Here is a 23,125-nt window from a genome sequence, read left to right on the forward strand (position 1 = left end):
CTTATTAGATCATCAGACTTCCTAATGAAAGGTGAATGTGTACTGCACCTTGTAAGCATTTAAATAAAGACGAAAATAAAAAGGATAAATAGTAGATGACCAGCTATTTTTTTCATATCTTTTTCTTGTTCGCGTGGAAGTGGCAGCAATACAATTACACAAAGTAACCACCTCTAAGATACATGAATTACGACAGCAATCATATGTGGGGGACGACTCAAGTCCTCTTCTACCGTAGACAAAAATGATACACCCTAAACGATGAGAAAATTATGTAGGATTAACAAGGAATAGAATACAACAAAAACCCAGCACTATCCACTCGGAACTGGCTCCTTAACAAGGAATAAAATACAATAAAAATCCACCCGAATCTAGCTCTGCATCATGATAAAATCCTTCTACCTCTTCTGGCTCGCTGTACAAAGGGCAACTATTGGAAACCCCGAACTGATGAATTGACCATGCGCTTGCAACCTCCAATATCTAAATCTGATTCTCTGAAAGTATGTTTTCTTGTGGAAGAATCCCCAAGGTGCCTCAAGCATTCAGATTTTCAATAGGATAAGCATCTCCACGGAACTCTGTGAATGGTGTCGTGCTATGTACATATCACTGGAAATCCTACATGTTAGCATGAGCCTGGAAGTAAAGCAAAATAATCGAACTATATTCTAAATCCAAGTGAGAGAACCTCGATCGTTGGCAACTTGAGGACGTCCTCTAGTTGGTGTAGGTGGTCTGTTAGCATTTAGCTCCTATCCCAACAATTGTAAGACTGATTAGATACACATTAAAGCAGAGAATATGTGGGTCGAAGAAGATCTGGAAATAACAAACCTGCATCCAAGTGTCCTCTATATGCCGCTCTGGTGAAGTTTCAGGAGATGTTGCTGGCGGCAACGGGTGAATAAGTTTCGGAACTACAACAAGATCTCTACCCAATACCAAGATAGCACCAGCATTATTAGCAGTACCTATAGAAAGGGAAAAAAGAACACAAATATTTTGCATAAAGATAAATCATATATATAAAGTAGAAAACCTCCAAACATCCAAAAAATATAACATCATACCACAGTAATTAGTGGCTGAGAAAAGTGTAATTAAATGTCCCTGAGCAAATCGTTCAAATCCATCCATCACACATTCATGTGCCCGGACTATCAGTTGAAGATCATTGTTGTTGCAGAATTCCATCACACGATCAGGCTGCATGTATGCAAGTGCTTACATTAGTGCGACAGGAAATGCTAGAGAAACTACATCAGGATAGCAGTGATATCTCATATTCAAGCACCACATAAACTGAAGTACCAAAACTCCAGTTCAGAAAACAGATAAGTGACTTCAAGGACTTGTGAGTTCAATTGTCTTGAATGAAAAGAGCTTGGACATAGAAATTAAAAACGTCCAACTTACTAAGATGGAAGGGGCTGCAATTGCACAAAACAAACTCAAGAAAATGACAGCCCATAGAATGTCAATCTTAACTGTATGTTTGAAATATCATATCTTTCTGTACTGGGCCCTTTTAAGTAACTCCAGTTAACTAATAAGAATGTTGCAGCTTCCCAAAATAAGAGACAATAGTTGAACGAAAACAAAAGATTCCACTACCCCAAAACAAGATCAAGAGAAAATTAACTCACTGAAATTGATACGGAATGAAAATTACTCACCCCAAAAGTGACCAACCCTGGACCTCTTGCATTTGGTCTTAATCCTTCAACGCTATCATTTTCTGTTGGGTCAGACCTAGAAACACACACTGATGTGAGAAAATATGAGTATGTAAAGTCAATGAAGGAAGCACAAGAGAAGAGAGAGACTAACCACAATAAATCCATAAGAACAATTGAGCCAGCATCCATAGTGATAGGACGCTGGATATTTTCTATTTGTTCAACATGATTAATTGACCTTCCAATACCACCATGCATACAGATTATCTTTTTCTCGATTAATGCTGCCAGAGGAAGCCAGTTGAACAATCTATTAAATCGATGCCATGCCCAAATTCCATCTCGCTCACCCTGTTGCATAAATGGACATCAGTATCTAGCTTGACAGGAAGGACAAGCTTCACCCAGTAAATCATAACATACCATCCGTTCGATGCACTCAATTCGAAAGCCGAAAAGCGCATTAATATCTGCAGCTTCATGGTTCCCACGAATTAGATGTACATTGAGGGGATACTCAACCTAAAGCATCAATTTATGATCATCAAAATCACAGAGTAACTAAGAAGTTGAAAGCATACCAAACATCCAGATATAAGAGGTACCTCTAAAGCAAGAAGAATTAGATACAAGAGGTACCTTTAAAGCAAGAAGAAGAGTTATCGTTTCCAAACTGTGCTGGCCTCTGTCAACATAATCTCCTAAGAATAGGTAGTCAATATACCTGGTATTCACTTACCAAAATTAGTATCAAACTAAAAGAACAAATCTTGACACATCAAACTGATCTAACTGATAGATCAATCCAAAAAATGGTACAAGTCTGCAGGAGTCAGAAGGACATGAGAGACAGCAAATAGACACCAAGAGAATACTGTGACAGCCTCACCTGAGACCGAGTAAGTCACTTAGAATATTAGTTTTGATGTATAAAGGCTGCATAATCTTCTACATAGGATATTTGGTTATGCTACATAACTTCAATTGAAGACAACTACAGGATTTTATAATCAAATGGTTCCATTGCACAAAATCACAGTATATGGCGGAGAAACACAGCCAAGATGAGAAAGTACAATTATTATTCCTAATTTGAGCAATTGGGGATAATTCAGACCTTGTAAACAATATGAATTAAAACAGATTTTCATATGGGTCGGATAATGGGTTTGGGCAAATGAACCGGATGTTTTAAAATATGTATTGGCCCTCCACTTGTTGATTTTAATGATGGGTCCGGGTCCCTTAACGGCTGAGTGGTATTTGTGTTCAAATGTGTAACGGTAGGGCTATACACAGTCGAATACTCAAATGGAGGGTAGATATGAACAACTCTCAAAAGCAGAGGGGTAAATATGACCGTTTTCCATAAAATCAATATCAGAATTCTGATAGCCCTACCGAGACACCAGACAGTTACAACACGAGCAAACTGCGACCCCGCAATTTTCAATAAAAATATCCATTCAAAATAAAAAGAGGGTAAATCGAAAAAATACTGCAATCCAAGGAATTTATGCTGTCAAAGGGCTTGGACAGAAAACAAAACAGGTAGAAGCAAGATTGAGTCAAGGCACTTACGATATATCCCCAGCAGTCGATGGGGAACCATACTCATCGAAAAGACGCATAAGATCCCCAAATTGCCCATGCAAGTCACCAAATATCTTAATAGGAGCCCTAAGCTGTAAAACGCTAGGTTCACTCGCAAATATCCTTTCGGCACTGTCACAAAGATCAGCCATCTCATTGCAGTCCAAGAAAAATTGCCGCCGAACAGGCGGCTTCCAGCCACGAGGCTTCAAAAGATGGGCAATCACCTGAGACAGTAAGGAAAAGAAATGATATAACTAACAAAATGCAGTTATTTGTCTTCATACGAAAATAACAGATTAAGTTATAAAGATGATGGCAGTTACATTTAGTACAGAACAGGTAAGTCTCTGCTTGAGATTCAGAATGGTTATGGACTAATTACCCTGATTGAATCAACGCAGTCCAATTGTATCGCAACCCCACCTCTGGTCCCCACCCCCCCCCCCCAAAAAAAAAAAAAAAGAAAAAAACCCTCCAAACCTACCCTACAAGGCCACAAGACACAAAGAAGGAAATAAAAATATTATTCTCCCTCTCTTTCTTCCCTTCAAAGTATTGTTACACACTTTTACTCTCCAGTTCTTCATACAACTTCTTAGAGACCTAGAGTTATACTCACTTCAAATATATCTACAGTTTACAATGCATTTAAATATTAGTCAATTTACCCAAACTTCAGGACTAAGTATCCTAAATTTTTGTATCCTAAGTTTTTGAGTTGTTATTTTGAAATTCAAGACATAGTGTCCTAAATTTTTGAGCTGCTAATTTGAAATTCAAGACTAAGTGTCCTAAATTTCTGAACTACTAATTTAAATCCAGGACATAAGATTCAAATTTCTGGACACAATTTTCGAACTTTAGGATACGATGTCTTGAAGTTTAAACTTTAGGACATCATATCCTGAAATTTGAGCGAATCTTTAAATTATTGTAAACTGTGAATATATTTTAAGCATCATGCTTAAAAGCGACTACCTGGTGTCATTTCCACAAGATCTACACACAAGCCCACTGGACCAGGTCCGGCACATATGATTTTGAGGAAATGACGCTTTATAGCCTTCCAAAAATTTTATTAGCCCATGTTTTCCTCATTGACCCGAAATAACCTTTAGGCCCAATTTATTGACAAGTTGTATCCACTTTTCTCAATACATAGATTCTCCTCCTCTTGGAACCCTGGTTTTTCTCTACCCAAGCTGTAGTTCCCTAACTTTTTTTCTTTTTCTACGTATCCCAAGGTATAGTTCCCTTTCCTAGAACTTTTCCTTTTCCCCACACCTTTTACTTTTCTCTCTCTTCCATTTGCATTTATATATATTTTTTTTTGGTTACTTAGTAGTTAGCAAGTGTCTTTTACACTTGTATAAATTTGGACATGCATTTTTCCACTAGCACAATTCACTTAACATCCTCCCCTTTCCTTATATTCATTTCTTTTCTTATTGATTCATTTTGTAATTTTGAGTTGTTACTTAAAAAAAGGAGAAACACATATTTGCTTCTTATTTTTGTTATGTGATTGCTTGTTCTTCATCATCTTCTTTTTCAGGTCCTAAATATATTTTATAAGTACATATCTTTTGAAGTGGGTATTGGTGGTGAGTTAAAATTTTAATGGTGTTTGGAAGATACAATGCAATTTCATATAAAAGTTTTATATACACAGTGTATAAAAGTTGTATATGCACCGTTATATGTATATAATTACATTTTGTTTAATGTTATTATAAAAATTGTATATAGACTGTTTTACAATGTATAAAAATTATATATACACTATTACATTGTATAAATTTTGCATATAAAGTGTATCCTGTATTTTTCAGTGTATATTATAAAAATTGTATATATACTATTACATTGTATAAATTTTATATATAAAGTGTATCCTCTATATTTTAGTGTATCCCTAACGTATCGTTAGTGTATATTCATGGCTCTGAATATATCTAGAGACCTAGAGTTATACTCACTTCTATGGTTGGAGCCAAATTCCGTAGATGAAGCAGCAAAAGTTTCAATTTGCTGCTTCTAAAAATTCTTTTTGGATTTTTCTTCTTTCCTCACTTCATGATTAATCGAACCTGGATGAATTCTGGCTCTAATAGTTGCGCCCATTCTTAACCTGTTCTGAAAGGGTCAGCTCATGCTGAAAGAAGCATCCTCACTTAGCTATCAGCAAATCTTTTTCTTTAACATTAAATAGGAATTTAGATGCAACCACGGTCATTGCAAACCTAAGGTTAGGTTGTTGGATGGGAGATATAATGAAAAAATGAAACCTTCAATCAACGAAAAGAGCTGACAATAGGATCAGTGATGGTGAGCGGTCTCACATTCTTCGATGAAAAGCATATGGTTAAAGACCTAACCTAGCATATTTTTGCCCGATCCTTCTATTATTAAGTCTGGAAGGTACAATTTTGATCTGTTTCAATTCTTTTGAAGGTTTGACGGTCTTGAAAGATGAAAGAAAAGTAACTGTGGTATCTTCAAGACACTCCTCTCCTTTTTTCCGCTCTCCGACTCAAAGATAAGACGCGTACAATATGATCTATCATATTTTCAAAATCCAATCCTACTAGACACTAAAGTAATTGTTAACTTGAGGCAGGGAATTGGTAGAACACTGCTTTTCACTAGAGGCAAAATACAGGTAAATTCTTTAAGAAGAAATTAAAATGATAGGAGTAAGACATGAGCAGTCTGACATTAGTTTCAGATTTTGCTTTAAAGAACCACATAAACCTTTCCACCATATGCATTTTCATTTTTAACTCTGACCTCTATTTGGTAGCTGCATTTCTCCAGGGAAAAAAAACTAATAAATAAATAAAAAAACAGCTATTCCTCCAAATTTGTGCATTACGACAGTCACCTCTTCCTCCTGCTATAGAGCTATGCTGTGTGTGTGTGTGTTGTTTGTGGGGGGGGGGGGGGGTGTTACTTTTGCGCTACCAAATAGGGCCGCTACCAACCGGGCCATTTTGATGTTACACATGGTCCTTCAGACAACTACACCCAAAGAAAAAGAGGCAAGAGCAAAATACACTGGATCTGAACAACGCAGCAACTTATGTAGAAAACGTTATGCACTAACTGCAAGCAGTTTACCCTTTTTACTTGCATGAATAACACATCAGACAAATAATGGTAAGCCACATTGTGATATGTAATCAGGCTATGCATCTAGAGACAAATCATTTACCTTTTTGGGAACACTGTTGATGGACATTTGACGATCCAATAGTTTTCTTGCTGCTGTTGCATTTTCTGGGGTTCCATAACTGACTCGCCTGCCTTCATTTTCGAACTGATCAATCGAAAGCTGTCGTACCATGCCACCAAGAGCTCCACCAGTCTCTGCAGCTACAACCACCTTCAATGCATTAAGGCACATCATTAGTCAACCTTATGAGCACCAAAACTAACATAGCATTAAGGATTTGAGCACTGACAGCACGGTGATGTAGCCGGACTCCAGCTGGGGCAGAATTATTTGATAAGACAGAATCGGGCTTGATCAAAGACGGCGCCTGTTTTCCACTTGGCGTTGCCTCTGCTCCACGATCTCTGTCTGGAAGTTCAACTTCTCCATTACTTTGTTGTCGAGCTTTTGCAGCTGCTAAGGTGGCAGTAATAGCCTCAGCTTCTGCGGCAGAAGCCTCCACTAGATATTCAACACCTTTGATGAGTCTCCTGCAAAACAAACCACAAGATAGATCTTTAGAAACTATTCATACAATTAGCATAAAACAGATAGCAGATGCTGTTGTTCCTATGCAACTGCAAACTCACCGAGATCCTTGAAGCGTCGCATTTTCAGTGCTTATATCAGAATACATATCACCATTTATAGGGGGTGCAACAGGAGTTCCCAGTACAACTGAGCCATCATTAACTACCTCAGGGTCTGTTTGCCTTGTTCTTTCATCACCAAACCCATACCTTCCTGCTATCCTCCCAGCAGCTGCAGCTGCTGCATGTGAAGAAGCTGCACTAGTTGTTTCAGCAGCGGCCAAGTCTTCGGCAACAAGCAAGTCATCTAGCAATACCCCTGCAAAAAAACACAGCAGGACTAAACTTGTTGCAGGAACCAAGAGGTGATCTGAATAACTTCTCCCAAGGCATTTTCATTACACTTTTTTTTTCCTTACAGTTGGAAACATGCAACAGATACAATTGAGCCTGTATGATTTTCACATCTGACAGAGTAACATGGTGACTCAAACCCACAACCGTAAATGTTGGAAGTGGAGGGTGCTTGCCACTTGAGCAACCCTCTCTTTTTTTATGACCGAAAAATCCGTTTTGAGCCAACCCTCTAGGCACACCGCAGTGTCCGGAACTCGGGAACCTTCTCCACTTAAATACCAGAGTTAGTTCGCTTGGCGCAAGGCTCGAACCTATGACCTAAGACACAAGTCCCTCAACCTTTGCCAATTGAGCTACCCTCTCTTGTCTGGCCTCAGTGCAGTTATTAAAATTTTTTGAACAGAGAAAGTTGTTCATCTACGTGCAAACATTACTTATCAGTATGAGTTGCACCACATCATTACAGCTAAAGTGGACCAGTTCTAAAACTCTTGAATGAAATCCTTTTACACCCGACTGGAATAGGCCCTCCATTAATTCAGCACTTGATCTTAGCCAAAAGGCCAAGAAAGGTATAATAATAATAATACAGTACTTGAAAAGTGACAATGTGAGTTTATTTTTCAGTGATATCTAATTACTGAGTCAGATAACTTGCTATGCACCAGTGGCAGGATAAGCGTTACACCGATGAAAGACACAGGAACCAGCATGAGTGTGCTTCATGAAAACCTTTATTCTAACAGGCTATATGCACACTAGAGAACGGGATTTAGCTAGTGAAGACCACTTATGAATGCCTAAACCATAGCACATCCTGAACCAGCCCTGGAGCCGAAGAAAGAAGATAGAAGATACTTTTAGTTACTTTACAATTTCTTTTTTTCACAGTTCTGGCCAGCTAGTTACTTTACTATTCCAAGAAAAAGTAAGAATGACTGTCATCTGAAATCAAACTTGAAAGCAAATATAAGAACATTGATTGATGTCTATCTTATAGTCTTACCACCACGCAGACCACCATAAATAAATATCAAGTCACCAACAGCAGCAGCCGCATGTCTACAACGTCTGGTCAATTCAACTGCAGCATCTCCCCCAGCTGCGTCTGCACTGTATCTGCCAGTTCTAGGACTAGTGACAACAGACTTCGTGTCACACCACACTCCTGCGGCAGTATCAAGAACTGCCAAAAGGGGGTAAAGAACCATAATAGTGAGGGATGAACATAACAGTGCAAAAAGTGTTATCTCTACTATGTATCGACCAAAAGCAAAAAATACCTGCTATACTAGATGAATCCTCCACCATGCGTCCACCACCAAGTGCCCCTCCAGATACATGGAGCCGAGCATTAACAAAAACCTATAATATCAGAACGTAATTGATAAATACCGTATCCATGTGAAAGTATGCAGTTGATCAAAGGAATGAAACAAACACGTACAGCAGCATGTTGATATCTAGAGGATGGTGACACACCAGGAGCAATGGCCCATTCCCAGCGCCCATCTCTATGCTTGGCAAGTCCATATGCGCTGGCCAGTGGCTGTGGATGAACAAAGCAGTGGGAAAAGTAAGTACAAGTACAATCAACCAATGAGCGCAAGAGCATACGAGGAAGTAACAATTTAAAAGCTCGGGGCCCCATCCAATTAACAATTATACCAAAAGAAGATGAAAGAGCAATAAAAAAAACACAACTCTTGAGTTCATCACTTATGTTACATGGATCTTCAAATCTGTTTTGACGAACCCATGTCAAACAGGTGTAGTATAGGTGTGGATACTTTATGGCTCTAAAGAATACACTAAGAATACCAAAAATCAAACACTGCACTGGACACTTACGCAACCCCATATACGTACTCATATAGTCGGTACAAAAAAATTTCTGCCCTGCATCATTGCACTATAATCCCCATAACCTTTTGAGTATCCAACTAAACCAATCACATGGTGGAAGTTGAAAACACGGTTTTCTGAAGTACCATCAAACCATGCTGCATATACTTCCTTAACCTCAAGCCCCAGACATCCATTGTTCATTAATCTCAAATCACCAATCCGCTCCACCACTCAAATTGTTATTGCTATGTTTAAGTGGATGAAGCTCAACACGGCATCATCTTTCACTGACAGTTTCTTGGGCATAGAAATCCGGAAAAGATAGTTGCTAAGTCTGTTATTTTTAAGTGAGTTAGCGAAAGAGTACAGAAACAATAGTTTGAAGTATCTAAAAGATGATATGATAACAAGATATCACATCAAATTACAATGCTCAACACAAACTTCAGAAAATACAAATCATGGAAATCTCTCTTTTCACTCTTATGTCCTTAATTTTATAGCGAAAAAAAAGGCTTTGCAATATTAAGCTTAAGTTAGAGGAAATGTCTTTAGAAATGTAGTTTGAGAGGCAAACGTCATAACCTACTGAAAAACAAATAAAACAAAAGGTCAAAATGATATGAGATTTCGATCATAAGTTTTTGGCAAAGCATTTAGGGACTAAGGTAGGACTTTACACTCCTCTAGTTACTAGCACACTTCCCCTTATTTTATGGACCACATAACCCTCTTTTTGGTCCTCTCTCCCCTTTCTTAACTAGCTTTGCACTCATATGCCTTTTATAAACCAGAAAGAGACAACAAAAATACTTACAACCAATAAAACAGACTGCTCTAGATGAAAATCAGCTTTCTCTTCAATAAGCAAATCCACCAATGGATGTCTCAAAGTATGAGAAGAAGTCGCATTTTCCGCAACATTAAAGGCTATAACACAATCAAACATTTAGTTGAGCAGGCATTGTGGGAAACAAAGTTTTGTACTCTGACAATTTCTTTTTACATGTCCTTAAGATTTTACTGCATATACAGCCAATTGTGAATAGATCAAATCTTCTTCTTCTTTCACAAGGTTCTTGGGTGGGGATCCTTATTTTGGCGATGAACTTTTCCCCAAATGTAAGGCTAGGTTCTACCACACATAAGTCAAAGCGGCAAAGCAGAGGGGCTGCAGACTAATAGGGTATCACCAAGCAGAATGTTGCAGGGATCATGGAATAAGGATTGTGTTAGGTACCAGAGAAGGGAAGGGGGAGGGGAAGGCTGGCACTGGGAAAACGGTTTCCCAGCAGAGGTTGGCAGATGGGTAGATCAGGGAGAACAAGGTGGCAATGCAATGGAGTACAACCAAGGTAGGGATCAAGAAGGCTAGAGATTAGGGAGATCTGCAGAGTGTAATCATGAGACGTGAGACAAAGCTAGAAAGGTGAGAGGACATGACAAAAAAGTGAGGTAATAAGAAACGCCGTTCTCCATAGAAATAATAAAGGAGTATATTTAACAAAAAAGAGAAAGATAAAGAGCTCCACCCAAGTTTATCCATTAAAGCGATTAACCACTAAGTAGGTACACGAAATGGGAAAAGTGAAGCACCTCCAAACAAATGAGCAAAATTTGGGGCAGAGAGACGGAGGATGTTCACATAAAATGGTTACAGACATAATTAACTAAACAAAGGTGTCCTCGCCTAAGCAATTTTTTCAAATTCGACTCTCAATGCAACCTATCATAAGAAAAGCAGTTTGCATGCACTTGGCTGAGGAGGTAGTTTGTCTCACATATGAGGATGCCGAAAAGACAAGTAAATGAATAAAAGAGTCCCTTCCCTAGCAGCAAAACTTTTTAGAAGAGGTGATTCACATAATAAAATAAGAGAATGACTCTATGTGAGGAAATGGAAATAAAGAGGAGTCAGAGAAGGAGAGAGAAGGAGATAGGGCTGAGACAAAGAAAGCATGATTTGTTCTAGAAAGAGAACAATCTTTCTAGCGAGATATCCTTCTAACTTTTACGTGCAAGTAAAAATGCTAATGATAAAAACCAAGGGAACAAGTAAATCAGTATAAAATCCATCATTTTTTCTTATTGCATCAGAAAGCATGCTTCGCTCACCACACTATTGGCATCCCTCCAAACAAATGAGCAAAATTTGGGGCAGAGAGACGGAGGATGTTCACATAAAATGGTTACAGACATAATTAACTAAACAAAGGTGTCCTCGCCTAAGCAATTTTTTCAAATTCGACTCTCAATGCAACCTATCATAAGAAAAGCAGTTTGCATGCACTTGGCTGAGGAGGTAGTTTGTCTCACATATGAGGATGCCGAAAAGACAAGTAAATGAATAAAAGAGTCCCTTCCCTAGCAGCAAAACTTTTTAGAAGAGGTGATTCACATAATAAAATAAGAGAATGACTCTATGTGAGGAAATGGAAATAAAGAGGAGTCAGAGAAGGAGAGAGAAGGAGATAGGGCTGAGACAAAGAAAGCATGATTTGTTCTAGAAAGAGAACAATCTTTCTAGCGAGATATCCTTCTAACTTTTACGTGCAAGTAAAAATGCTAATGATAAAAACCAAGGGAACAAGTAAATCAGTATAAAATCCATCATTTTTTCTTATTGCATCAGAAAGCATGCGTCGCTCACCACACTATTGGCATCCCTCCCTCCACAAAGCAGAAGAAGACCATCAGATCGCGCACTTGCAGTTGCGTACCTAGCCAAGTAACAAGAGCAGATTAGGACTTCATTACTTTACTGGACACTTGGACCAGATTAGATTCACAAGAATTTATCTTCAGTTGGACATCACCAGAGGAAACTAGTGAGAATACACAAACAAAATTCAGAATAGATGAAGATGCAAATGTGTAAAATGCACTCCGACAGCTTTAGTTCAACAAACAGTACAGTCTAAAGAGACTTTGCTAAAAAAATGTAGAAGTTTTGAAAAAATAAGAGACCAACATATGCTCAAACTGTCACAACTGTTCATCAAATACCCATCTTCAGATAAGAAAAAAAATGTACATCCCACTGCTTGAGCCTTTGTCATGTTTATGTTTCAAAATTGGTGTGTCCGGGCCATCGAGCATGCACCTAAACTAATCAACCAAGACAATTTGCAATATAAGCACACGTAACAAAGACCTGCCAATAATGACTACAGCAGATGGGCTCCCAGTAAGTGTAGTAGCGGATTTTGAACCTAGAATGACCATATTGTTATCCTATGCCTCAATCAAACTCCCTAGAAGACATGCCAAGATATATCTTCTTTGTTTCATTGAATTCTTTATTTTCTTCTAGGTCAGCGAAAAACTTATAAGAAACATCACCAGAAGGATTAACTTGTTTTATTAATATTGAAAACTCGTACCTTTACTTCACTATTAAAACCTCAGAAAAGGAGCTTCGCTCATCATGTATGAAAACAGAAAAATAGGTGCAAGAAAACATGCTATTCTAGAGAGATGGCAACTCCGTCAGTAGCAACTGAAACTGACTTGAAACCAAGAACATGCCAGCGAGGTGCATAATTGAGCCACTCAACCATCAAATAGTAGCAATAGTTTGTGGAATTTCAAGTTTTAGTTTCCTAAAATCATACCAGGGCAACATTTCCATCATATCTACCTCTTCAAAAATAAGGACTTATCCACGGAAATGCTGATACCAATAATTCAGCAAATTTCTCTTTTTTGAAGTCAATGTCGTATGTATATCTTTACTGAAATAGTCTATACAGTATGGTTTTCTGAACAAGGCTTAAGCACAATAACCACCACCACCACTTCCGAAAACATCATATTTTTTGAGTGTGATTTATGAAGTCAACAATTTATTGATTTTTCCTGCACAAGCACAACAACAACAACAAACCCAATATAATCCCACAAGTGGGGGCTGGGGAGGGTAGCGTGTACGCAAACCTTGTCCCTATCATGTGAAGGTAGATAGGTTGTTTCTGATAGATCCTCGGCTCAAGAAAAGGTGAAAAAGGAAGAGAAAGGAAGAAGAAGAAGAAGAAGAAGAAGAAGAAAAAAGAAAAAAGAAGAGAAGGAAGAAGAAGAAAAAGAAGTAGTACCAAACAATAACAACAGGAAAATAAGATAACTAAAGCGCACGAGATCATAGGACATAACAGGGATCTACGAATATGAAAATACAAGAGTACTACTAATACTACCGGTAAAGAAAGGGGAAACTCTCGACTACTTACTAACCTTCTACCCTAATTATCGACCTTTACACCCTCCTATCAAGGGTCATGTACTCAGCAAGCTGAAGCAGCGCCATGTCCTGCCTAATCACCTCTCTGTACTTCTTAGACCTACCTCTACCTCTTTTCAAACTTGCCATGACCAACCTCTCACACCTTCTAACAAGAGCATTTGTGCTTCTCCTCGTCACGTGCCCGAACCATCACAGCCTCGACTCCCGTATTTTGTCCTCCACGGGGGCCACTCCAACTTTGTCTCAAATAACTTCATGTCTAATCTTATCTCTCCTGGTATGCCCACACATCCATCTTAGCATCCTCATTTCTGCTACTTTCATCTTTTGAACATATGGGAGTTCTTAATTGGCCAACACTCAGCCCCATACAGTATAGTTGGTCTAACCACCACTCCGTAGAACTTAATCTTAAGTCTTGGTGACACATTCTTATCACATAAAACACCGGATGCGAGCCTCTATTTCATCCACCCCCAGTCCAATACGATGTGTGACATCTTTGTCAATCGCTCTGTTACCTAAAGCATCGAATACAAGGAAGTGAACAAAATGTTGACAGAGGATCAAGGATACAAATAAAAAAGCATGTGACTTAAAATGTATAAAAACTTTGCAACTTTAAAATCTTGATTTAAAGGAACTACTTCTTAAACATATGACTATTTGCTCTACTCTAAAGACAATACTAGAAAAGGAATGTCATTTTCCTCACAAGTCTATTTACAATACGTAGTAATGCCTCTTGATTCTTTTGAGTGTAGCGAACAAATTCCACGCATAGTTATCTCATGTCAACATTAATATGTATGGAAAAGAAGTTAGTGTTACGCACCAGTAAAGCCAAATTGAAAACTCTTGTTTTATAGCCGAGAAATCCCCGAGGGCTAGTGGCACACAATTTGAGATTCGATGGATAATGCCCCCTAACATTCTCCACTTAAATACTAGGCTTTTGTCTGCGCCAAGGCTTGAACCCGTGACATGTGCCTAATCCACACATCACGTGCTACGTTAAAAGCTACATTTAAATCTCATGGAAAATACTTTTTAATTGGAATAATTAACCAATATAACAACTCAGTCTCAAAATGAAGTTAGTTGAGCCGGCTACATGAATTATCACTATCCGAATCGCTTCATTTCGACTCGTTCTATACAATATTTAAAAAAATTATGTTCTCTAACACTAGAAGGCTCTAAGTTTCAAAAAGTAACAAATTTCTAACATTAGTAAAAGACTCCAAAAAATTATTGAACCTAAAGTGAGCTAACCAATATGACCAAGCCTCAATCCCAACAAATTGGTATCACATATATGGATAATTTTCTTTCATTATGACCTATTTTTCTCTAAGTCTCCACAAATTTCAAGAGATTCTACGTCTTTGAAACAACTTTCTTCAATGTGCATCTAGAAGTCAACTTAGGACATGACCAAACCATCTCAAGTGATCTTCTCTTATATTGCACTTACAACTATAACAAGCTTAATACTTCTTTTTAAAAGTCAAAAGATCTAAGCAATTTCCCAATATCATGTCCCCACACAAAGTATGTTTTTATTTTCCGAGAGAATTATAACATTGTATTCATCAGTACAACATGTAAAGGCAACAGCATTTATAAGCTACAGGCCCTTGTGTATTTTACAAGGCTTCCAAAAATTGCAAAATAGATTCAGCATCTACTAAAGAAGACTCTTTACACCAAAACTAAAGATTTAAAATACAATTCATTTTAACTACTTGAATGAGCTGCTAGTATCTTCAAAACATTTGTTGTTTCTTTTCCTCCAGTAGTAAGTATGGTTTATATCAAATACAATATGGAATATCTTTATAACACCAAAAGCTTATAAAAAACAAAAGGGAGCTGCTAGCTCTTCTCCTCAAAGGATTTTCTACACACTTAAGTATCGTATTTCATTCCTTTCAAATTAACAAGAAAAGAAAATACGGAGTGACCTACAGCTCTTTATTTCATGTATCCAGCTTCTTTATCCTCCAACCAGTCGAGGACTTTGCAACTGTTTCAGGTAGCGTTCACATATTGTTGAAAATGAAAAGGAACAAAGCTAATAACTCTATCGCAAAAGTGCACCAGAAGATGGTTCACTTTCTGCCTACTTTATACGCAAGCAAAACCAATGAACTATGATGCAATTTCATTTCCTTAAATTATCTGCCATCAAATGCACACACCACTCGGAAACTGGCCAGCTTTTTAGATGTCAATGATCCATCATAAGTCAACACATACTTTTATAAGCCAAAGAAATAAAGACACCCCCTCCCTTAAGGGAAAAAAAAAGAAAGAATAAGCTGGATTATTGGACTTGGAACTCGGGTATAGATAACAAAATCATCACGATGTAGGTATCTCAAGAAATGACCATGAGGCATTTTCTTTTATGAATAGAGTACAAAAGATCAGGTGCATTTTCTTATATGGATAACCCCCCAACCAAACCCCGGAAAAGGAGCCCAACAGTAACTCTTTCCCACTTTGCCTTGGTGACTTGAAACTCCAACCTTGTGGTTGGAGGGGAGAGTTATCTTCAAGAAATGACCATGAGGCATTTTCTTTTATGAATAGAGTACAAAAGATCAGGTACATTTTCTTATATGGATAGCCCCCCAACCAAACCCCGGAAAAGGAGCCCAACAGTAACTCTTTCCCACTTTGACCCCTTGGTGACTTGAAACTCCAACCTTGTGGTTGGGGGGGAGAGTTACCTGTTGGCCATCCCTTGGTGACTTGAAACTCCAACCTTGTGGTTGGAGGGGAGAGTTACCTGTTGGCCATCCCTCCCTTGTCAAGGGATCAGATTTATTCTAAACAGTCACTGAAGACTACCACTGTTTACCACATGCTGCTTCTTTGATTGATATGTACAAACAAAACTTCATGTTCTTCACCATGTAATAAAAAACATAAAGTTCAAAAAAGCAAATTGAATACAGTCAAAAGTAACAAGAGAATATGAAAGTCATGTTCAATGAGGAACTAAAATACACATCTTCAAGAAAGCGATCATGAAATTTACATGCAAGGAGGTGGACCTTCACCCTCAGGTTCCAATTTGCGCCATTCATATGGCTTGGCAGCTGTGTCCAAAGCCCAAACATCCGCTAGAGGCCGTTTTCCTGAAAATAATGGATCAACTTTTTATTTCTTAAACTTTAAATGCTTAAAAATGGGGAGGGTTTTTTCACGGGACTGACCATCATTTCCACCAATAGCCATGAGATATCTTTGCCCTACCAAAGCCATGACATGGCCATAACGTGGCCCTGGACCAGGTCCTTGGACCACAACCCTGAAAAGACCAGAATTATCTCAGTAGTTGATCAGCACTTCCATATTTCACACTTCACCAGCATACACCACGTTCACTGAAACTAAGTCATTACTTGAACTGCTAAATGCTAACCTGTGCCATCGTGGGCGTTGTTGTGTAAGGTCCAGAACATGAAGATCCTCAGCTGACAAACCAGCTGGACCAATTCCACCCTGGGATGGATAATATAGAGCATCTTAATTAGCTGAAGTAGATGATCATGGACACCCCAGACAAAATACTATAAGTTTTTGATGAAGTAATGAGTTTTATAGAAAAAGGCATCAAAAAGATGCAAGAAGTACAAGAGGGGGAAAGAGTCAGCTTTGATACAAAAAAGAGAAGAAATACTAGGCTAAAGCAAAAGAACTGACAAAATCCAAAAAGTTAATATGGCAATCTACAGGGGCTAAATACAAATACTATAAGTTTAAACCAACCTGAATAACAACCATGGTTCCAACGGCTGTAGCAACATGAGCAGCCCTTGGCGTGGGTGGCTCTCCTATGGGAGTCATCCTGTGATCATTAAGAAGCAGAGACATACTTTATCCATTCTCAGTAAACCACAAAATAGAAAGTAGCTTATCAGTGATACCAATAGCCACTTACCTAGACCATTTATTTGTCAAAACATCATAGCAGTGCACATCAGCTGTAGCACCTGCTAAACCTGCAATTAAGATCTCTTCTATCAATTGATTATTCTACAAAAAACAAATTCTGTTTCTTTTTTATGCATAAACATTGTATTCAGAGGTTTTCTGAGACCAGTAAAAATCATTTCACTCGTTGCATTTAGTCTACACAACTGGAAAGTATACCATATCCTACTCAAGTCCAAAAATTGCCCAGAAAAAAGGGTACAAGTTGGATAAATAGGAAACTTCAAGGAAACGTACGAATTCCAGCACTTCCAGCAGCAGAAGGAGTCCCTGAAGCAGCAGAATTCCCTTCAAGCGCAGTTGCACCACCAAAGAGAATAAGCCTGGGACCAATGTAATTGGGGCTACCCTCCTCTCCAACCGCCGGTACAGCCGTTAAGGTATGTCCACACCTCGGCCCTGGACCATCCTCCTTCTTCTCTAGAACAGCGTGCACCACCGAGTACGTCGGAGCACACCTCGGCCCCGTCACCGGAGTACTGCCCTGCTGCTGCTGAGAAGTTGCCGGATGCTGCTGATCCTGAGGAGTCTCCGGCGGAGATCCTCCAGCCGATGACTGGCCGTTTAGCTGCTCCGACGACGCGCCGTTATTCTGATCGTGATCGGATTCCGATGACATCGCTGAATCCACGTCCATATCCCCCACCTCCAAACCCTAGATTCTTAAGCTTGTCGGAGCTCCAATTCTCAACCATGCGCATTTCGGATCAACATTTCCAATCCAGTTCAGACCCCAAATGTCGAAAATTACAAATTCAGATCCTCTGTTTCAAAAACATCCAAATTTTAGGAGAAAATTACAGACCAAAAGAGAGAGAAGTCTAAGTTTTTCTTCTCTCTTCTTCTTCTTCTGAAGAAACTTCAAGGCGGTCGAGGAATAACAATCCAAACAGTTCCTCTCTCTAAAACGCTCTTCTTCTCTGTCCAATCCTCGATCACTCGTTCTCTCTCTCTCTACGAATATTTAAATGTATGTATAGGCGCACATTTAGGTATATCTATCTGTATCTATAGATTTATACGTATTTTTCTGCACATAAAGTATCTCTGTCTCTCTCATCTGTCTAAGGGCTATGAAGAAATCTGACTACACTGGACTTTATTTTTACCTCTCAGGGTACAAGTCCTGAAGCGAGATTTACACTGTGTTTATGCAGATCGTGCAGATATTACAGCATGTGGTACAGCAGCTTTAACGGTGATAACCGGTTCCGATTTCAACGGGAAGGGTTCCCTCGTTGATTGGGTGAAAATGAAGGATTTAATGAGACGCGCATGAGCGGCGCGTGTGGAGATGGATGAAAGTGATTCAACCTGACGAATACATATGGGATGAGAGATGGCTTTGACTAAAGATAATGGTTCATGATTATCAAGTTACTGGTCTATTTTCAATGAGTATAAATTTTGTAAGTTAAATAAATAAATATTATTTAGATAACGATGGTACCCAACACTACAGCTACGTAAGTCAACTAGTGATTTAAACACATATTCAACTTTTTAAAAATTAACCGAGTAATTAAACTCTTATAACTTGCAAGAATTAAGACAATATAAAAAGATCCGATAAATTAAAAAAAATACACGAACATAATTAAATTCAAAAATTCTACTAGTGTGTGCCAAGACCTGGTGTCACAAGTGTATGAGTATCTAGTAGATTATACAAAAATTCTAAATACTGTCTGAAATGAAATAGACAGAATAAAATTTCAAGAAGAGGCACTAGTTGCTGCAGAACGGCTCAGAAAGGCAGCTCACCACTAAGCATCTGGACAACGTGGGTGCGCGCTCATAGGTCCAACTATAGCACCTGTCTCAGGTCCTGCACAAAAAGTGCAGCAAGTGTAGCATGAGTACGTAAACAATGTGTACCCAGTAAGTATCAAGCCTAATCTCAAAGAGGTAATGACGAGAGGTCGACTTTGACACTCACTAAGAGTCAATAATAATAAATAAATAAATATAGAAATATTTAAATCTACATGATTTATAGAATTAATAATAATTTTCTTTAACTAACAGAAATAATTAAATTCCTTCAAATACGACAATTCCCAATTTATTTAACTTCACAAGCTGCAATTAAAATATCAAGGTATCGTGTAATTATTATTATTAGGCACGATTTCTGCCGAGGTCGTACGACCCGATCGAGAGTGTCGCGTATACTACCGAGGGACGTGCGGCGCGATCCATAGATGCATCTATACTGCCGAGGTATTCGGCCCGCTCCACAAGAAAGGAGGACATTTTCTTATGTACCTCCGGAATGAGAATATATATATTATAAGATTAATACAAGATGATGTATAATTTTTTTTAACAATTAATTAATTTATACAAAAGTTCAAGTATATGAGATTTCAATCTTTTACTATTTTCCCTAGCAATTCACAATATAGTTCAAATACATTAATTAAATAAAGAAAATAATTAACACACGTAATTCATGATTTGAGTCCTAAACTACCCGAACTTTAGCATAAATAGTAGCTACGCATGGACTCTCATCACCTCGTGCGTACGTAGCCCCCCCACAATTAGCAACAATTATTAATTTAATCACATATGGGGTAAATTCCCCTTCACAAGATTAGACAGGAGACTTACCTTGTCTCAAAGTTAATCCACTAGTAGGCCTTTTCCTCGATTATCCAACTTTGTATGGCTCGAATCTAGCCAAAATAATTCGATACAATCACTAAAAATTATAGGAATCAATTTCATAAGAAAATACTATATTTTTCAATAAAAATCCGAAATTAATTCAAAAATCGTCAGTGGGGCCCACGTCTCAGAATCCGGCAAAAGTTATGAAATATGAACGCTCATTCAACCATGAGTCTACCCATACCAAAATTATTAAATTCCAATAATAATTCGGCCCTCAAATCTTCAAATCTATCCAAGAGGGTTTTCAAACTTTTCCAACTTAAATTCACCAATTAATTGATAAAAACAATGATGGATTCGGGTAATTTAACCAATATTGAGTTAAGAATACTTACCCCGTTATTTTCTGTGAAAATCTTCCAAATATCGCCCCAATCTGAGCTCCAAATCGGTAAAAAAATAGAAAATGGGACGAAGTCCCATTTTCAGAACTTAAACTCTCTGCCCAGTGATTTCTTCTACGCGATCGCAGATTTGTCCATGCGGTCGCGATGTACAATTCTCCCACTGCCCAAATTAACCCTACGCGATCGCAAACAATGCCACACGATCGTGATGCACAAGATTCCAACTCTACGCGATCGCATCCCTCTTCACGCGATCGCATAGAGCAAACGCGTGGCCCAGTTTCCTCTCAAGTTTCCCCTACGCGATCGCAAATAATGCCACGCGATCGCGATGCATAGACTGGCCTAATCTACGCGATCGCGGTTGACCTCACGCGATCGCAAAAAATAAAATCAACACTGCCTCAACTAAGCCTACGCGATCGCAAATTATCTCATGTGATCGCGTAGAAGAAAGTCACCTCTGCCCAAATTACACTACGCGATCGTAGACGAACTTACGCGATCGCGTATAAGGAAATCAGAAGAAAAATACCAGCGACTATCAGCAATCTCCCAAAGGCCAAAAATGATCCTTTAGCCGTCCGAAACTCACCCGAGCCCCTCGGGACCTCAACCAATTATATCAAAAAGTCCTAAAACATCATACGAACTTAGTCGAAACCTCAAATCACATCAAACAACGCTAAAACCACGAATCATACTCCAATTCAAGCTTAATGAAACTTAAAATTTCTAACTTCTACATTCGGTACCGAAACCTATCAAATCAAGTCCGATTTACCTCAAATTTTGTACACAAGTCATAAATGATATAACTGAGCTATAAAAATTTTCGGAACTGGATTCCGACCCCGATATCAAAAAGTCAACTCCCCGGTCAAACTTTCAAACTTAAATTCTTGTTTTAGCCATTTCAAGCCTAATTTAACTACCGACTTCCAAATAAAATTTCAAACACGCTCCTAAGACCAAAATCACCATACGGAACTATTAGAACAGTTAAATCCCGATTCCGGGATCGTTTTCTCAAAATGTTGACCGAAGTCAAACATAGTATTTTAAGACCAACTTAAGGAACCAAGTGTTCCGATTTCAACCCGAATTCCAAATCCCGAACCAACCATCCCCGCAAGTCATAAATTAATAAAAGCACATACAAGGGTTTTATTTAGGGGAGCGGGGTTCTTAAAGTCAAAATGACCGGTTGTGTCATTACATTCTCGACCTCTTAAACAAACGTTCATCCTCGAACGGATTTAGAATTATACCTGGAGTGCTGAATAAGTGTGGATATCTGCTCCGCATATTTTCCTCGGCCTCCTAAGTCGCTTCCTCGACTGGTTGGCCCCTCCACTGGACTTTTACTGTAGAAATCCTCTTGGACCTCAACTGGCGAACCTGTTTATCAACAATGACAACTGGTCCTTCTTCATAGCCCAAACTATTATCTAGTTGAACTGTGTTGAAGTCTAACACATGTAATAGGCCGGCATGATACTTCCGGAGCATAGATACATGGAAAACCGGATGAACTCCTGATAGATTGGGAGGCAAGGCAATCTCATAAGCAACCTCCTCAACTCGTCTCAACACCTCAAATGAGCCTATAAACCTTGGGCTCAATTTTCCCTTTTTCCCAAATCTCATGATTCCTTTCATCAGCGAAACTGTCAAGAGAATTTTTTCACCCACCATAAATGATAAATCACGCGCTTTCTGATCCGCGTAACTCTTCTGTCTGGACTGTGCCGTACGAAGTTGCTCCTGAATCAACTTTACCTTTTCCAAGGCATCTTTCACCAAATCAGTACCATATAACTTAGACTCACCGGGCTCAAACCATCCGATGGGCGAACGACATCGCCAATCATATAAAGCCTCAAATGGAGCCATCTCGATGCTAGATTGGTAACTGTTATTATAAGCAAACTCGGCCAAAGGCAAGAAATGATCCCACTGGCCTCCAAAGTCAATCACACATGCCCTGAGCATATCCTCCAAAGTCAGAATTGTCCGCTCTGTCTCCCGTCGGTCTGCGGATGAAAGGTTGTGTTGAACTCTACACGGGTCCCCAATTCACTATGTACTGCTCTCCAGAAATGTGAAGTAAACTGAGGGCCTCTATCTGATATGATGAAAATTGGCACATCGTGCAACCGAACTATTTCCTGAATATAAATCTGGGCCAACCTCTCTGAAGTATACGTAGTCACAACCGGAATAAAGTGTGCCGACTTGGTCAACCTATCAACAATCACCCAAACTGCATCAAACTTTCGCAAGGTTCGCAGCAACCCGACTACAAAGTCGATAGTAATGCGTTTCCATTTCCACTACGATATAGTCATCTGCTGAAGTAGGCCACCTGGCCTCTAGTGCTCATATTTAACTTGCTGACAATTTAGACACCTAGCTACATGCTCAACGATGTCCTTTTTCATTCGTCGCCACCGATAATGCTGCCTCAGGTCACGATACATCTTTGTAGCACCAGGATGAATAAAATACCGAGAACTGTGTGCCTCCTCTAGGATCTTTTTCCTCAGTCCATCCACATTAGGAACACATAGACGATCCTGGAGTCGCAGAACACCATCCGCGCCAATAGTAACTTCCTT

The 23,125-nt window shown here is 38.9% G+C and overlaps 1 protein-coding gene across 4 annotated transcripts; it reads right to left on the reverse strand.

The window, feature by feature from the left end:
- Positions 1-89: 89 nt before the first annotated feature.
- LOC107819378 (serine/threonine-protein phosphatase BSL3) lies at positions 90-18,819 on the reverse strand. Of its 4 annotated transcripts, none has more exons than XR_012704837.1 (22): positions 17,716-18,819; positions 17,426-17,486; positions 17,254-17,332; positions 16,907-16,986; positions 16,698-16,792; positions 16,520-16,619; positions 11,881-11,950; positions 8,830-8,931; positions 8,666-8,747; positions 8,389-8,568; positions 7,086-7,344; positions 6,746-6,986; positions 6,496-6,666; positions 3,267-3,505; positions 2,325-2,409; positions 2,109-2,155; positions 1,837-2,036; positions 1,683-1,758; positions 1,077-1,212; positions 841-977; positions 695-758; positions 90-615 (listed from the first exon to the last, which is right to left on the reverse strand). XR_012704837.1 is itself a non-coding variant. In XM_075243528.1 (22 exons), exons 1-22 carry the CDS (start codon positions 18,113-18,115, stop codon positions 602-604), a joined length of 2,970 nt encoding a protein of 989 aa, XP_075099629.1. In that variant the 5' UTR covers positions 18,116-18,819; the 3' UTR covers positions 90-601. The 4 variants fall into 4 exon arrangements, 3 of the variants coding, with proteins under 3 accessions (XP_075099629.1, XP_075099628.1, XP_075099630.1); XM_075243528.1 differs by having other exon boundaries at positions 2,109-2,207; XM_075243527.1 differs by lacking the exon at positions 90-615 and having other exon boundaries at positions 675-758; positions 2,109-2,207.
- Positions 18,820-23,125: the final 4,306 nt, after the last annotated feature.

The sequence above is a fragment of the Nicotiana tabacum genome, chromosome 22 (genome assembly GCF_000715075.1).
Source record: "Nicotiana tabacum cultivar K326 chromosome 22, ASM71507v2, whole genome shotgun sequence".
Lineage (NCBI taxonomy): Eukaryota > Viridiplantae > Streptophyta > Magnoliopsida > Solanales > Solanaceae > Nicotiana > Nicotiana tabacum.